The 15,181-nt window shown below is 48.9% G+C and overlaps 5 protein-coding genes across 5 annotated transcripts; 2 read left to right on the forward strand and 3 right to left on the reverse strand.

The window, feature by feature from the left end:
* Positions 1-692: 692 nt before the first annotated feature.
* GGS22DRAFT_24519 (putative ribosomal assembly complex component Ipi3) lies at positions 693-2,850 on the reverse strand. Its single transcript, XM_047966595.1, has 2 exons — positions 2,297-2,850; positions 693-2,228 (listed from the first exon to the last, which is right to left on the reverse strand). Exons 1-2 carry the CDS (start codon positions 2,630-2,632, stop codon positions 1,245-1,247), a joined length of 1,320 nt encoding a protein of 439 aa, XP_047817523.1. The 5' UTR covers positions 2,633-2,850; the 3' UTR covers positions 693-1,244.
* A 2,364-nt stretch (positions 2,851-5,214) lies between these two features.
* Positions 5,215-7,669, forward strand: GGS22DRAFT_24528 (uncharacterized protein). Its single transcript, XM_047966596.1, has one exon. The coding sequence runs from the start codon at positions 5,417-5,419 to the stop codon at positions 7,493-7,495; it is 2,079 nt and encodes a 692-aa protein (XP_047817524.1). The 5' UTR covers positions 5,215-5,416; the 3' UTR covers positions 7,496-7,669.
* Positions 7,670-8,498: 829 nt separating this feature from the next.
* Positions 8,499-8,792, reverse strand: GGS22DRAFT_165836 (uncharacterized protein). The gene has a single exon (XM_047961753.1). It carries the CDS (start codon positions 8,772-8,774, stop codon positions 8,526-8,528), a length of 249 nt encoding a protein of 82 aa, XP_047817525.1. The 5' UTR covers positions 8,775-8,792; the 3' UTR covers positions 8,499-8,525.
* Positions 8,793-9,116: 324 nt separating this feature from the next.
* GGS22DRAFT_165838 (uncharacterized protein) lies at positions 9,117-10,913 on the reverse strand. The gene is made up of 2 exons (XM_047961754.1): positions 10,675-10,913; positions 9,117-10,614 (listed from the first exon to the last, which is right to left on the reverse strand). Exons 1-2 carry the CDS (start codon positions 10,678-10,680, stop codon positions 9,484-9,486), a joined length of 1,137 nt encoding a protein of 378 aa, XP_047817526.1. The 5' UTR covers positions 10,681-10,913; the 3' UTR covers positions 9,117-9,483.
* An 858-nt stretch (positions 10,914-11,771) lies between these two features.
* GGS22DRAFT_189660 (uncharacterized protein) lies at positions 11,772-13,342 on the forward strand (the record flags this gene model as incomplete). Its single annotated transcript, XM_047964881.1, has 5 exons — positions 11,772-11,855; positions 11,929-12,001; positions 12,086-12,095; positions 12,156-13,093; positions 13,188-13,342. The coding sequence occupies 5 exons, from the start codon at positions 11,772-11,774 to the stop codon at positions 13,340-13,342; spliced, it is 1,260 nt and encodes a 419-aa protein (XP_047817527.1).
* Positions 13,343-15,181: the final 1,839 nt, after the last annotated feature.

The raw sequence follows: 15,181 nt of genomic DNA on the forward strand, positions 1-15,181 counted from the left end.
GAGGCTTCCCAATCTCTTTTCTCGAAATTATTCCGCAGCGCGTCTTCTAGCCGACTTTTGGTCGTGTTTTTCTTCCCCCCAAGCAACTTTTGGGCGATGATCCTTTCGCATTCTAGGCAAGCGATATAGGATACGGCGAGTTGCACGTTCGCTGCATTGCATTTATAGCATAGCATTGATCACGGATCAGCAGGCCACATTGCTATACTCTTTTGGTATGGCCACCGGGTTCCTTGAGTATCATTACGATTATTTTTGGGTGACGTTTTGAGAGGGTTAAGACGGAGCTTTGAAGAACTGAATTGCGCAGGCAAACTTGTGGGAATATTCCATTTATGCTGTTATTTGCCAGAGAAAAAAATTAGGCATTTTCATCCCGGACAATATATATACCCCTCTGCTGTTGACACACTACAGGTTCTTATTTATATTTAGTGATCAAGGTGATTGGTCTTGTCATGGTTTTATCAGCGCCTTAAAAGGGTCCAAATAAGGCTACTTATATCAAAACCATTCTTATTCGACGTCCCCCATCTATATGGGGTTAACTCGTTGTAAACCTTGGGAACATCTAATAGGTTAGTAGGTAACTCCATAAACGACAGTACACGTTTGGGTTTTGAAAATATGGAAAGGGGTATGGTAGGTAGATGGATTACACATCACATGGCATTGCGACTATTAACTTCAGTGAACGTCAAAAATATTTACCGATTACCTAACATAGTATAGGTAAGATACCTATCTAGATCTATGATGCTATATATACTAGAATACTACCGGCTTCCGCGGTTCTTGGAAAATATCCATGGATGGTATTCTGTGCGCCTCCACCTTAGAACGAGTTGGATGTCTTGATAACATCGGTGGCTTCCCCGCGGCGAATATCGTTAAAACCCACTCCGCTTTCCCCGGACTTTCGAAACTGCGATAAATACCGCCCCCCGATCGTCATTTAGATATTAGACACTAGATTTAATAGTGTTGGATATTAGTCCGGGGAGAACGAGTGCGATTGGCTTGCGCTCCTATCGAGAGCTATCCGTCTCTAGTTAGTCCAATGTGATATATGATACAGCCCAACGATCAACCGAGGCAACCGGATGATGCGCTCTTGACGAAATCGCCGAAGCCAAGGCCATGGTAGACGGGAGTCGCGGGAGGAAGTGGGCATTATATGTCTCTGCCCCATGATATTTCGCTTAGTCAGGACCATTCTTAATTTAGGATATTTCGATATGCGTTCAGGCTTTGCCAGATTTGGCCTCGAGGTACCGCTGCAATGTCTTCTGTTGGAGCGCGCGTTGTTCGTTGATGACCTCCCATAGCTCCTCGTTCTCCTTCCTCAGTTCCTGATCGCCGACGGTGTCCTCGGTCGGGGCCTGGAAGGCGAGAATGGCCTGTTCTAGCACGTCCTGCGGGAGTCCGTTGGAGTTAAGCATTTTGGTAAACCTTGTGTCTTCTACCATATCGGAATCTAATTGAGAGGTGAAGTCATAGCTTCGGCTTCCTAAAAATGGCTTGACAACCGCGATAGGTTTAGTGGGACGCGGAGAGGGAAGTGGGGAGACGAAGACGATGTTGGTGACAGAAGCATTGATATTCGTTAGTTCGGTGGAGTCGGCGCGGCTGCTCAGGTCCCAGCGAAGGACCTGGCCTTGCGGGTGCCCTGATATCAAGATGGTACCGTCATAGCTCAGCGCCACGCATGAAGCCGGCCCCGCCTCCTGGGGCGCGGCGCCGAAAGCGGAGGAGACCTGAATGGCCGTTGAGCTCTCCTCCGCACTCTGCGGTCCTAGTAGGGCCTTCTCGGCAAATAGATCGATGGCGTACAGCGATCCGTCGTCAGAGGAAACGTAGATGGCGCGCGCGCACGGATCGAGGGATAGGCAGAGGGGTGAGCTGGGGAACAGCAGCGTTCGCAGAGTTATGCCAAGTTGGTAGTTCCAGACTATGCAGGTCTTGTCTTTGCTTGCCGAGACGCATATGTTGGTGTCTGGGTTCACACTCCGACCTACCGCGATAGACGTGATGGCGGCCCTATGATTCGACAGAGTCTCTTGGGGCTCGTGTTCGATGGTCGAGTCTAGTTCTAGCAAGCGGGGAACGGACCAAACATGTAAATTCGCGTCATCTGACCCCGTGATAAGGTGATAAGGTGTAGTAGCAATGCAGGTAACTGCCTGAACATGACAAGCAGGTGTAGTTACTTGTCGGCCGGTGCAGATCTATAGAAGCAATTAGTAAGCTAGACTATGGAATGGGTCGTATATGTGCTCGTATTAGGTAAACCGACCTCCCATATGATGAGCCTCCCCTCTTGTGTGCCCAGAAAAAGCACATCGTCTTGTAAAGCGATACTCCGGATGCGCTCTGAGAAAGTGACTAAAGCTTCTTGATTACCCTTGGCTCTCGAATACACATGAACTGTCGATTTCTCTTCCTGAGCTGCAAACACGTGAGTCTCGCTCACAGCTAGACAGTTTCGGGTAGTAGAGCTTTTCTTGAAGGTAGCTGTCGTGGAATGGCTCGGATGTAGTGTATGTTCATAAATCCCGGCATCTTTTGCGATGGCCGTGTTATTGGCCAAGGGTGGTCCGGCCACAGACACGAAGTAGCTCTCGGTCAACATAACCTCCTAGCCCTACTGACTGAGCCACAACAACTCTTCAAGTGCTTGTAAGCCAAGGGTAGCTAGAAGCTATAAATCGTTATAGCACCTAGATAGACTTAACGGGATGGGTGGAGTCTGTATGTTTCTCTTTCTGGTAGTCTACTTGGACAAACTTGGAATTCGGAAACCCGTTTGAGAATGTACCATATGATGTTTTGTTTCGTCTTTGAAGATCTTCGATGTTGTTGCTGTCACTTTTTTTTTTCTTCCCCCACAAAATCCTATTCGCAGGTTGATGTTTGACAGACCCACTGTCCTGCAGGCTGCTAAAACGTCCCATGCAGCTGGTGCGTGGCTTACGAGTGGGGCCGGCATTGCGGCGTAGCCTCAGGGCTTGGCACCATCTTTCTACGCTGTAGGTAGAGGTTCAATAGGTGAATTAAAGTTGACAAACTAATACTTCAACCCCGCAAACCCCCCAAAAGCAAAAATCTATTGTCGAGTCTAGAATTTGGAGCTACACACTCTGACACTGCGGATGCTCCTTACCTCTTTGAAGGGTTCATGTAGGACAAAGTTGTTTCATACGAATTGGGTTTTTCATATGCAGGGGAGACGATGTCGGTGAAGGGAAGTAACTGCGACCTTTTATCATGTGTAAAACTTAAGATCCATCACAGTTCGAGGAATACTTTAAACCAAAATAAAACTCCGTTTTCACCTCATCTCATCACATATCATGTTATACTCCACCCTGGCTTAACTATGACTATCTTGAAAGGCTTCAAATAGCTCCTCGACTATCTCTAGTCGTGTTCCAGATTACCCCCTCTTTCGCTTAATTGACGCCATACTCCTTTACGGCAGACCAACGGCCGACTGCATGTCTTGGCCGGTCGAGAAGCAAAATGGACTCGCAAACCGGGAACTTGAAGAATTTCAACGACGGCTGCATACGCACGCCTTCTCCAATTGATTTCCTCCTGGTGTCCGATATTTCACCTTTCCGAATTTGAAGCTGTTGTTATCCTACCGCTCATATACTCTTATTGGATACTATTGTTTATCGGACCGGTATAACCAAGGTAGCTGAGTACAGCTAGGCAGGCCAAGAAGAGACGCTAAATCCTGCAACTGACGATAGCGTTGCAGCATGTCTGAGGCCTATGAATGGCCAATCCAGGCTTGGGAGCCCCTTCAGCCTCGAAGACAAGGTGGATCCTGCACTGCTGCACAATGATGCATCGTGATTCCTTGTCCAGCGCTGCATTTGGATGGAGCGGGCAAGCTTTAAACGCAACGTGGTCGCCCGTCTGTCGTGTCGCTTGACAACTACCTACATACCTACATACAGCATCAAAAATCAGGCATCATTGCTCGACTGGTTCGACTAGATAAAGCTCATGTCTGGACGGACGCATTGGACGCAGGGGAAGACAATACTTCTTCCCACTCCCACCTAAATACGGTGGCCAATAAAGATTAGCGAGTATTAGCGGCCGTACTATATAGCATGGTCTACCGACTCAGGATACCTAAGCGGCTAGACAAATATTCAACTCCATAAAGGAGGTCCACTGACTGATCTTGTCGCTACCTATCTAGGCGTAGACTCTGGAGACGGCGTCGCTATGGCCTCGGAACTTTCTTTCGATCGCCCGCAATTGTGTCTCTCTCGCCACCCACCATTCAAATAGTTTATCTGGTGAAGTGATTAACCTCCAACCAATGGATCCCAGCTCTTGTCGGCAACGATAGCTCGTCAGAAAAGTCTCCGAATCAGGGCAGACTAAAAATATGGTGCTATGCGGACGGTACGGATTAATCCATTGGCTGATTAAACTTGAAATAATTTCCAGAAAGAACCGCCGCGTTGCATGGAACGAACTTAGCGTGTGAATTTTGGGACACCTCAATTAAAATGACTGATTGGTTCCTTAAATGATACCGCTATGGTCAATGCTACCCTGGAAGCGATCCCTTGGCGAGAAGATCGGGTGGTCAAGTCGTCAAGTCACAAATTGTCAAAGAGCTAACCGCTTGATCCCATGTGGGAAAAAGCAAGGGGGTTTCCTCTTTTTTCTCCTCTCATGGCGATGGAGGGTTAAATGTGCCTATCTAGGCTAGGTACCTACCTACCTCGAGACATGTCTCAGATCAAATGTCTGTCATACTTGGCTTGCCGTAACTCAGACGGAGGGTGGACGCCTTGTGTAAGCCATCACAGCAGCATCGATATCGTCAGGAAGAATGAAATATTCTCTCCTTGTCGATAATTCCAAGTTAGGGACCTGTGATGGACGGTGGTCCCACATCTTTTTCCGCATTCCTCTAGTGCCTGCGACCCTCTGCGACCTTTCGCCTGAGCGAAGAGACCCCTGGCCGGTCTAGGGTCCATGGGGATTCATCTCTTTCTGGAATTACGAACACCACCCACGGAGGGACGTAGCTCCATCCTTTGCTAGGACCCCTGTCCAACGCGCTCAACTTTTCTTGGGTCTTCAAATCCACTCGGATTCTTGATCCAGCGTCAGTGTTTTTTCACGAGACCGCTTTTGTTATTCTCAACTCTTGCGGATTGTCTTCGACGTCGTTTCCGACCTTTCGTCTTTTTTTCTTTTTGGGACTCTACTAAAAAAGTATAGACACCACGAACGGACTTTCCGGAGTTGCCCAAAATCCAATTCTTGGTGGATTTTGCATAGGGAAGAGATTTTATGTAGGAGATTGTCATTGCCGACCTAGCATTCCCCTGCAACGCCACCAAATCGATCAATTCGGACCCGGGAACGAGACATCACGATGGGGAATTTCGAACCGCTCATGAGCTTCAATTTGCCAGAGCTTTTGGCTGTGGACTTGGAAGCGTCGGAGGAGGTTTTTACATCGAGACAATTAACTGCTGGGGCCCCGGCGCCTGCACTAGCTGACGATGGGAGCAAGAGACGATATTCATTGCAGGACAGTTCGCTGTGCGCGGCCCCTTCATCCCTGTCCTATCATCTGGACTTGATGTCGAGGGCTAAGTCGTTACAAAATGCGCATGAGAAGGAAACACAGTTTCTATCTATCCATCGCAAGTCGGAACAAAACAATAGCGATTCCGACACGACTAGTAGTGAATCATCCGGTGTCTTGATGCCACCACCATCAATTGGCACGCGGGATGCATCGATTGCCACAGCAGCCACATCAGTAACCTCGGAAAGAATGGAGCCGTCGAACCAATTAAAGCTTGTGATACAAGACAAGAAGCAAGCTGGCGAGAGTTGGATGGATTTTGATGTTGATGATGCAAATTCTCCAGACCGAAGGTACAATAGCATGATCAATCTCTCGTCACCTGCACATCATTTGCGACGTGACCTGGACGAGTCAAGGAGTATGTCACTCAACTCAGCTTTACCACGCCCCAAATCGGCTGCTCTTCCTCCAACGTCACCTCCCAGCGTAATATCTTTAGGTACGCCTGAGCGACAAACTTATATGAAGAAGCCTTTGGCAAGTCCTACCTCAATTCCAACGCGACGCTCTTCTTTATTACACCGAAATTACCCAGTACTTCCGCAGATTAATGTTTCACCGTCTCGACAAAGTTCATCGTCTCAACCACCACCGCCACATTCCGACGGCGGTCCAGCAACCCCAGATCTCAACATGCCGTCTTCAGCCCCGCCTCGATTGTTTCGTAGCGAGATGAACCGGCATGTGAGCGATGACGCTGACGAAGCAGATGATAGGATGGATTTACCTTCAGACTTTAACTTGATAGCAAATGATGGTGGGCGGATTTCACGAGCAGAAAGTGCCCAGCATCCAGAAATCGCCCCGGCCGGAATCGATGTCGAATCTTGGTTGGAGTCTAGTGTCGACAACTTTCCTTATTATGCTCGAACTGGGGCAGATGGTGGGCATACTCCCTTACCACTCCCACCAGAGGTTATCGATACGCTCCGAGTTTCGATAGCATGTTTCCCGGAAACGATGCTCCAGTGCTCTAGCCTTTCTATCGAGACCATACGTGGTCATTCGAGAAAACTTAGGTACAGGGGCACGAGCCCCGCGAGCTTATATTCAGAATCACCTACGTCAGTAGACACATCAGAGCCAGCAAAGTCGTCGAAATGGAAGTGGTTGCCTCTGAAGAGACTGCCATCATCTCCTACCCGAACACCACCTAGTCCACAACAAAATAGCCTGGTGGAGAGTATAGAATCAAGATTTAGTCCAACATGGCCTAGAAGACCAGATTGGACAGCGATTCAAAATCTCTTCCCTACCTCGTCTGATTACCTCTGCGACGCTCTCTATGCTCATATAGTAGCATATAATTATATTACTTCCTTATGTCCTCGGTCAGTGCTTGCCAATCCAATATCAAGACCCAGCTCCAAGTCTTCGGTGGTATCGGATATGAGCCTCGAGCTTTCTATCGACCTCCGCACTTCTATCGATATGCGATCTTCCACCTCCGACGGTACCGCGATCCCGCTCAAGGCAGCAAGCTTGCTTGGTTTACAAGAAGACCCGAACGCGCCGATTCCCGAGCCCCCTTCTTCACGATGCAACACACTTCGCAGCAAGAGATCCTTTTTCGTGTTACCGAAGTCCCATTCATTCCACGAGTCCATCAGACCCACGACATCAAATGGCTTTGGCGGCCGCCGCCCAACGCCACCTGACCACAGCGAGCAGTTACTACGAGACCTACGACTTGGCCTTGCTAGGTGCATCTCGAGACTTGTTGCCACCTTACGGACGTCCAACTGTGGCCCGGCTTCGGGTACCGATGGAGGAAAGCCGAGGCGTGAAGAAGATCCCGATTTTATGCGAGCACTATGTGAAATCGTGCGCCTTTCCGAAGAGAGATATATGTTCTAAGATCAATCCTTTGCACTGGCAACACTACGAAATAAAGAAAAAAAAGTTCTTTCAGCAAAAAATCAATTCTTGCGGGTTGAATAGCAGGCAGGCGGCTTTTAGGCACTGTCTACCTTTTCCTAGGTCTTACTAGCATTACCAGAGGCCCTCTGGCCCCTCTACGAAATAATTCGTCATTACCTGTTTCTAAACGGTTTCTACTACATTATTTACGATTGCCTGGAGCACCCATTGGGGTGCATGATTCGCCATATACAGAAGTTCTACCAGCCAAATTTACAGCTTTGATGTCTATCGTAATACGGTTTTAATTCATTCCCACCCTTGTCATCTAGTGTAGAAGATGACTAAGGGGAGGGCGGAGGGTGAAGCACCCCTTTTTGACACGTGGTGGGCCGTCCCCTAAGACGGGCAAAAACAGACGAGAATACTAATCCAGAACGTTGGAACGGCTTTATGGAGGCGTGTATGTAGCATGCCATGTTGATGGAAACATGTTTCAGGGGAAGGATATATTCATAGATTATTAGATACCTCTTTCTCATCGTACAAGGCGTATGGGGCGTATTAGAGGGATGAAAAATACGGTTCAGGCAATCGGAGTTGGCGAATACTGTGGACATTTTTTACTACATACATACCCCCAAAACCTGTCTTTCTCATAGGAGCTATCCCTGACACAGGGAACGTGGAGTCAGGGATATCATTCGAGGGTTTAGGAGTTTTCCTCGTGTATCAGATCAATGATGATTACATAACACAAAAGTTCAGCTTCAGTGCATTCGTTATCTACCTATTTTTTCTCTCATATAATGTCATGTCAGATCATTATTCATTATTACGTATGTATCTAACATGAGTATGCTAGGGTTCGGGAATGAGGAAGAAATTGAATTAAAAAACGGAGTGACACTGAGCCTCTTCATTTATTGTCCGAACCTTGATCCCGGGCTTAATCTACGACAGCGTTCCCGATTAGGCATGGCAGGCCTGATACCAACGGCTCGTGACGGGGCTATAGTAGGGCGTATTATACATGTTTAGCGCCGTACCGGCATTCTGGACGAAGCCATTTCGGTATCAGAATGTCATGCATCGCGCTGAATCCAGTTAAGCGGGCCTCTGGCGGGCTAGGAAAATAAAATGACGGCGTACGGATGGGGATTGCGGATGCTATACCACGATCTGGGGGGGCTATAATATAAGACATACAGGCTTGCGCTGCCCCAAATACCCCCAATATCGATCCAATCTGTCGCAAATGACTAATGGTATGCATACCTACGCTGACATGACAGGTGGACCTTGCAGACCTGGCCCTCCTGGTCGACCCTGGACATAGGTACCTACTTACATAAGTGACGAGTCCATTCGGCCGGGAAGACGAGAGATCGGCACGAAATAAAACAACTAAGAGCCACAGAAAAGACATGTTAATCAAGACATATCCCACGCCATTACCTATGGAATTCGGGGGTTCGGGACTTCTTCATCATCGCTGCTGAAACGTGGTTGCGGGAACTGCCGTTGCGCGGGATGCATTGCATTGCATAGATACACAAGAGACGTCCCTATTTCCGATCTTTAATTGCTAGGTGGCACAGAGGGGAGCTGAGGTAGTACGTACATAATTAGATGGTCGAGGTCAGGGTATCATTATTGCCTACTATGTAGTATCTAGCATCCATGACGGCGATGGTATCTCAAATGCCTAGATAGGTAGGTAGACTACCTACAGACGAATATCTTCATATGTCTACTGTTACACCAATTAATAAAGCAAACCTGGTAAGTAATACACCACATATAGGCCACAATATCCAAAACCCGTACCCCGTAACTCCATGTCTCCGTGTAGCTACCGTGCGGAACTGGTGGGACATGCGGAAGATGCGTCCCGAAATATTGATTACATACTCCGCAGCGGCACGCGTCCCGGCGTACAATGCCCAGCATTAATATGATCAACGCCTAGCCCACTCCACTTGTCACTTGAATTCCATCTCATCGTCATAAGGGAACCGGTCTCTTAGAACGCCGCCCATCTGCCCCTTCTCCGCTAAATCGACCATACCCGAAAGACCGCTCGACTCTCTCGTGCTCGTAGCTGGCCATGACGTACTCCCGCCCTTGCTGTCAGTGTCGGTGGGATAAGGCAACGTGCTGCCGGATCTGCGGGGCAAGTGGTCCACCGTCGGCGTAGCCAAGCGACCGTGCATGCGGAATGTTTTAGCATGGCCATTGCTGAGACCTAATAAACCAGCTGTCACAAGCAATAGAGCCATGAAAATGATGGACCCAACTTGTGTCATGTTGCCACTGAAGGCAGCGACGCAATAGACAATCAATTTAGCGGTCGCCTCGAGATAGCCCTCGATATGGGTCTTAGTACGTAGCCACGATGTCGTGGTGACGGCCTGAAGGTCCTCGGTCATGCCACGGAGGCACACGGATCGCCCATGCCCCAAGTCGACGAGGTACTCGGTTAGCATTTTGCTGACGTCAGGATCTGGTGGCGGGTTCTCGGGCGGTTTCGAGCGGCTCTTGATAACCCAGATGTTCAAAAGGCGGGAGACCATAAGCGCTAGGAGGGACGCCACACCCCACCATTCGCGGAGAAGGATCATAAATACGAAAGCAGCTATAGTCAGAACAGGGCTTGCAAGATACAACACATGCGAAACCCATCCTAAGTCGGCGCCCTGATCTCTCCAGATAGTAGCACGCTGACCGGGACTTTGCCGCCGTCCTCCAAAGTAATAATTCTGCTTAGGCATCATTCCGACATCAACCGTGACCTTCTGCCCCGCTAATCCGACGCGCTCGAGATATTGTCGAGTGGCCGTATTAGTAATATTATAGCTCGAAGTTCGACCTTCATATAGCTCAACAGCGCTATAGGATTCGCTGTTGCCGTTTAGGGCATCCGCAGCCTGCTGGTAGTGTAAGCCGGGAGCTAGCAGTAGCGCGTCAAGCCATGACGAGCCTCCTACAATCTTAGTACGATTCGCGATTGTACCAAGATCAGCAAGCGCAAGAAGACCCGATGCAGATAATTCGAAGTGCGGTATAGGATATTGAGACCAGTTCGGAAACGAGGCTCCACGCTTCAATATGGTCTTGAGAAACCGGTCAATAAGTCTGTTCGGGTGAGTGCCTATTTGGAAGTCTTGGCATACCTCCATCTCTCAGTTTCCCAAGCCACCCGAGGTGGCAAACACTCCTCTAATATCGCCCCTAAACCAACGTCGAATTTGGGCTCACTCGAGGGAGGTAGAATTCGAGCCCATGGAGAGTGAAAGAAATGATTTAGTGCTGCACTATCTAGACAGCATCAGGTAAAGAGTGCCGAGAACTCGAGGGAACTAGAAACAAGCTCAACCCTAGGATTAAATAGGACGACATCATCAGCAGCGATCAGCCACGACCAACAGCCCTTTCCCTTTTATGAATCATAGCTCTCCGAAAGGGTTGCAATACAGCACGAGGCTTTGGTTACCCCTCGCTGATCAGTAGGCTAGGCTGTCGCCAAAGCAACCATAAACAGCAAGCCATGTGAAGGATTGGAAGTAGATTGGCCAATGGCGTCGCACAGGTTAGATCACGAGAGCCAACCATCGTTCCGCAGGGAGACGGATTTCCACCCCTCCCGAGACAAATAGATAAATGCTATAGCTGCCTTTCCGCAGCATTTTTAGCACTTCGTGATGATAAGACTGACATATAGTTCTTGGCGGTCTGTTTTCTTGGGGGAAGAGGCGTCTAATTCGTTTATTTGGTGAGACAGGTTGCGACGGGTTGCGAAGTTTCCAAGGTTTTCTTTGTCTTAAGTCCGAGCGGAGGAAAGCCTAGATCTTGAGTTGCATCCATGCTCAATTGACACCTGACCTGTAGCTGCCTTTAGCCTCTGTAGCTCCTGTAGCTATCGGATATCACCACCTAATTATTAAGGTTCGACCACTGGACACCTGAGAATTTCACGGTTGGTTCCTTCTCTTTTAAGGTTGGTCCAATTGAGATCCCGGGTCCCTCCCTGTTAGGTAAAGTTGGGCACTATCGGAACGAGACGGCCCGGATAAGGGGAGCCTTATGGTATCGATAAAAGCTCCCAAATCCGATAAGTGCGTCGATCCCAGGTACGGGTCTTAGTTCCCATCCTCTCGTTACCTATCCTGATAACCTAGACTCTCTTCTTCCTATCATCAATTAGCATCACTTCGAGGCTATAAATCTACCACATAAATACCTAGATATTATTTAACATGACTTGATCAATATGGCGCCTTCACAACAAGAGCCGGCCTATACGGTCTTCGTCCGACTTCCATTTCCAAGAGGTGATTTCATTGATCCGCCGCCTGTACGTAATTCAATTGGTCCTATCTTAGACCGTCTTGCTGCGAGGCTCCCGGAGCTAACTATCGTGATAAAAGGCGAATTGGGACTCGACTAAAGATGAAGAGCTTTGGAACATCATTTCTCGTCCCTCTAAGACAGAAATAGATTGTAAGATGCATTATCTCATTATCTCCGTACCTCTACTTTGTAATTGATACGCTTATCAATGGTCAACTAACACCGAGATATCAGGGAATGGAATGTGAGTACTATTACTTAGGTATCCCCCAACATCGAGTCTTGACCAATCCATTTCATTTAGCGCAATCGATTTCGGGGTCACCGCAGACTTCCTATTTCAACAAATTGCATGGCTTACTGAGCGCCATACGTCCCAAATCCGAGCGCAGATGCGCAAGGCTGCCGCTCTCGCGAAGGGTTCGTCGGCACCGTCGCCCCAGCCAGGCCCCGAGGGTCTCTTCGTAGCAGAGCCCATGCGACGGACTGGATCTAGTGAAAGGGCAGGACGAGCACCATCACAACTATCGATTAGAAAAGACTCCCCGCTACCTAGGAACGATGGAAGCATACCCGGCACGCCGGTCAGGGGCACACCGCGGCCCACCGCAACACGAACGTCCTCAGCGAATACAGCCGTATATACGACTCGTAATCTAGGAGGCAGCGCCAAACCTCAGCTAACATCTCGAGGCAACGATACACAGCGACAGCGTCTATCGTCTCTTCCTATCCCCGCACCCGCCGACAACAACGAACAGGAACCCGAGCTGCCGTCCCCCGAACCGACCGAGTCAAGCGACTCGGAATCGTCGTCTTCTAGTCCAGCGCAATCTAGGATCATCCGACGGCCCCCACGTTTCCAGGACAATGACGCCGCATCCGACGCTGACGAAGACACCGAGCCCGCCTTCCTACCCTACAACCCACCGTCGTCGGCCGAGGGATCGAGTGGACATGACCTTAGCGCGACGCTTCGCGGTAACCTCCCGAGAGACTACGCCAAGCGCCATCCGAAAGGACCTTCCGGCCGACCGGGGCGTATGCATCAGTCCCAAACCTCCGATTCGTCAACAGGCTCAGGCGCACGCCCCACGGACCAAGGCCGGGCGAGCGGTGGCCCACTCTCGCCTAGGAGGACGATGGAGCTTTCCGGACAGAGCCCCGGCGGCAAGGGCAAGGTTCAATCGCGCGATAGTGACGGGACGCCGAGTATGAGCAGCAGTTACAGCGACCTGGATGGTACCTCACCCACCTCTCCTTCCTCAGCCCAGCCCGCCCCCACCCCAAACCCCATCCCCCCTATCCTGAGGGAGGGGTTGCTAACCGGATACAGATACCTCTGTGACGCGATCCGCCATGGAAGAGGAACTGGCCAGCATGCCAGACGGTACGATGGCCAGCCTCAGAGGGACGATCGGTGGAACCATTGGTGGAACTATTAACCTCTGGCGGAATAGCAGATACCTTCCCGGCAAGCCGAATCACTGAGGGGTGGGCTTATTAGTTGTCGTTCAGCTTTCTTTTCAGGTGCTGTTTTATTAAAGACTTATGCGGACCTGCTTGATCTACTGGGCGAATCGGTCACGAATTTGTATGAGGGTTTTACGGATGGGTTGGTGGCATCTATGGCGTTTACGGGGTTGGGGGTTAGGATTTTCGGGCTGGGTATTTAGGACCTAGGTAGGCAGATGGACAAGCGAGCATGCATGCAAGAAAGATAGTAAGCCGATTTTCTCTTTTCATTATAAGTGTGTTGTGTGTTGACTATGAATACTTATAGAGCTACATCGCAAAATGAATCTTCTCTGCTCTCTATTCTGTTGGATCGTCTTGGATAACTACATTCTCTTCTTCTGTGACTCTTTCCTAGCCACTATGGGTTTCTTCGCTACGTGAACACCGCCAAAGTCGAGACATTAATAGTAGTCTGGCCTCTAGGTCCAGGCGTCCTGTTGGTAGATGCTACGTCGCAAGGGTATGGTCGCTTTTATGACTGCGCGTGGCTTTCCGTTATTGTTCGATCTGTTCCCCTTGGGGGAACTGTCGTTGTATGCTCAGATATCTTCGTCTCGATCCCGCGTTTCCTAGCATATCTGATCGTTTATTGTTGGGAGGACCAGGGAAATCGAATATACCGCATTTGAAATAAAACAAAATAAATTGGGAAAGTTGAAAGGATTAAGTTACCCACATCCGGAAGTGGGTAGAAATGTCGAATGTAAGTGCGGTCGTTTCTTTGCCTTGCTCTTAAAAGATCCTGGTATGAAGGTGTAGAAACGGCAACTCTTAAAGACGGATGAACACTCGCCGGTCTCTATTGGTTAGGTCCGAAGGCCGTTCTACGGATACCGCGAAGGTAGTAAATAGAAAAATTCGAGTCAAGGAGATATCACGTTGTCTTATGTTGGTTGCCGTCATACATATAATTGATAGCCCATCGGCTTCCAAAGTGAAGCTTGCGTAATCTGGCAGAGTAACCAGGCTCCCATCGGTGGCGATAGCGTTAGTTGAGGAGAAGTCCGCTTCCAATAGAACACACTGAAATTCGAAGGGGTTTGAAAGAAAAGAAGGGACAAGTACCCTTTTTTACTCGATTTCCCCTTCTTTCCCCGTGCTGGGTTGGTAATCGCACGTTTAGTCCGCAGGGGAGTGTCTTGGTAGACGCTGGGGTATAATAATTCATATCTCTTACTTCGAGGAACCGATTTCCTAGACTTGCCATCTATTGATTCTTCAGGAATCTCTCTAACATGTTGGAACACAAGAGCGTGCTGGCTTTTCCCTCCTTAGCTCTATGCACGAAGCACGCTCATCGCGAGTTTTCGGCTTCAATTTCTGCACCTGTTGCGTAGAAACCCCAGCCAGTAATTGCGGAAGCGGGTTCGTGGGTTGGACCCTCTGCTTGGATATAATGATGCATCTGTGAATCATAAATCCCCAGGAGTGTTATTCGGAAAGAAGGAAATAAATGTTTATGTAGGTGAGTAAGTAAATAAAATTATTTCCTATGAATATTCATCATATATATAATAGAGGTTCAATTTATACTCCCAAATACACGAGTAAAAAAACGGTAAAAAAAAAAAAGGAACAAGTCCCAAGGGGCTAGCTAAGGTATCCGAACAGGTCCTTGAAGGATTGTTATGGTGTGCATCCTTCTTTAGATATATAACCTTACTGTCGGTCCCCGTCTATTCGCACTGGCCCCACATTTATATTGTGCCTCACATATTCCGTCGTCGCCTGACAACCTAAGGCCTAGGTAATATTTTCTCTGAATGGATACTAGTGGGGAGATATCCCATACAGATCACAGTAAAAACCTAT

This window comes from Annulohypoxylon maeteangense (genome assembly GCF_022496945.1).
Source record: "Annulohypoxylon maeteangense strain CBS 123835 unplaced genomic scaffold GGS22scaffold_11, whole genome shotgun sequence".
Lineage (NCBI taxonomy): Eukaryota > Fungi > Ascomycota > Sordariomycetes > Xylariales > Hypoxylaceae > Annulohypoxylon > Annulohypoxylon maeteangense.

Excerpts from the sequence above, each read along its gene's own strand:
- GGS22DRAFT_24519 (XM_047966595.1), bottom strand. The coding sequence starts at position 2,632 with ATGTTGACCGAGAGCTACTTCGTGTCTGTGGCCGGACCACCCTTGGCC. Across the intron at positions 2,229-2,296 it reads GGAGGCTCATCATATGGGAG|ATCTGCACCGGCCGACAAGT; the intron begins GTCGGTTTACCT and ends TTGCTTCTATAG.
- GGS22DRAFT_24528 (XM_047966596.1), top strand. The coding sequence starts at position 5,417 with ATGGGGAATTTCGAACCGCTCATGAGCTTCAATTTGCCAGAGCTTTTG.
- GGS22DRAFT_165836 (XM_047961753.1), bottom strand. The coding sequence starts at position 8,774 with ATGCATACCATTAGTCATTTGCGACAGATTGGATCGATATTGGGGGTA.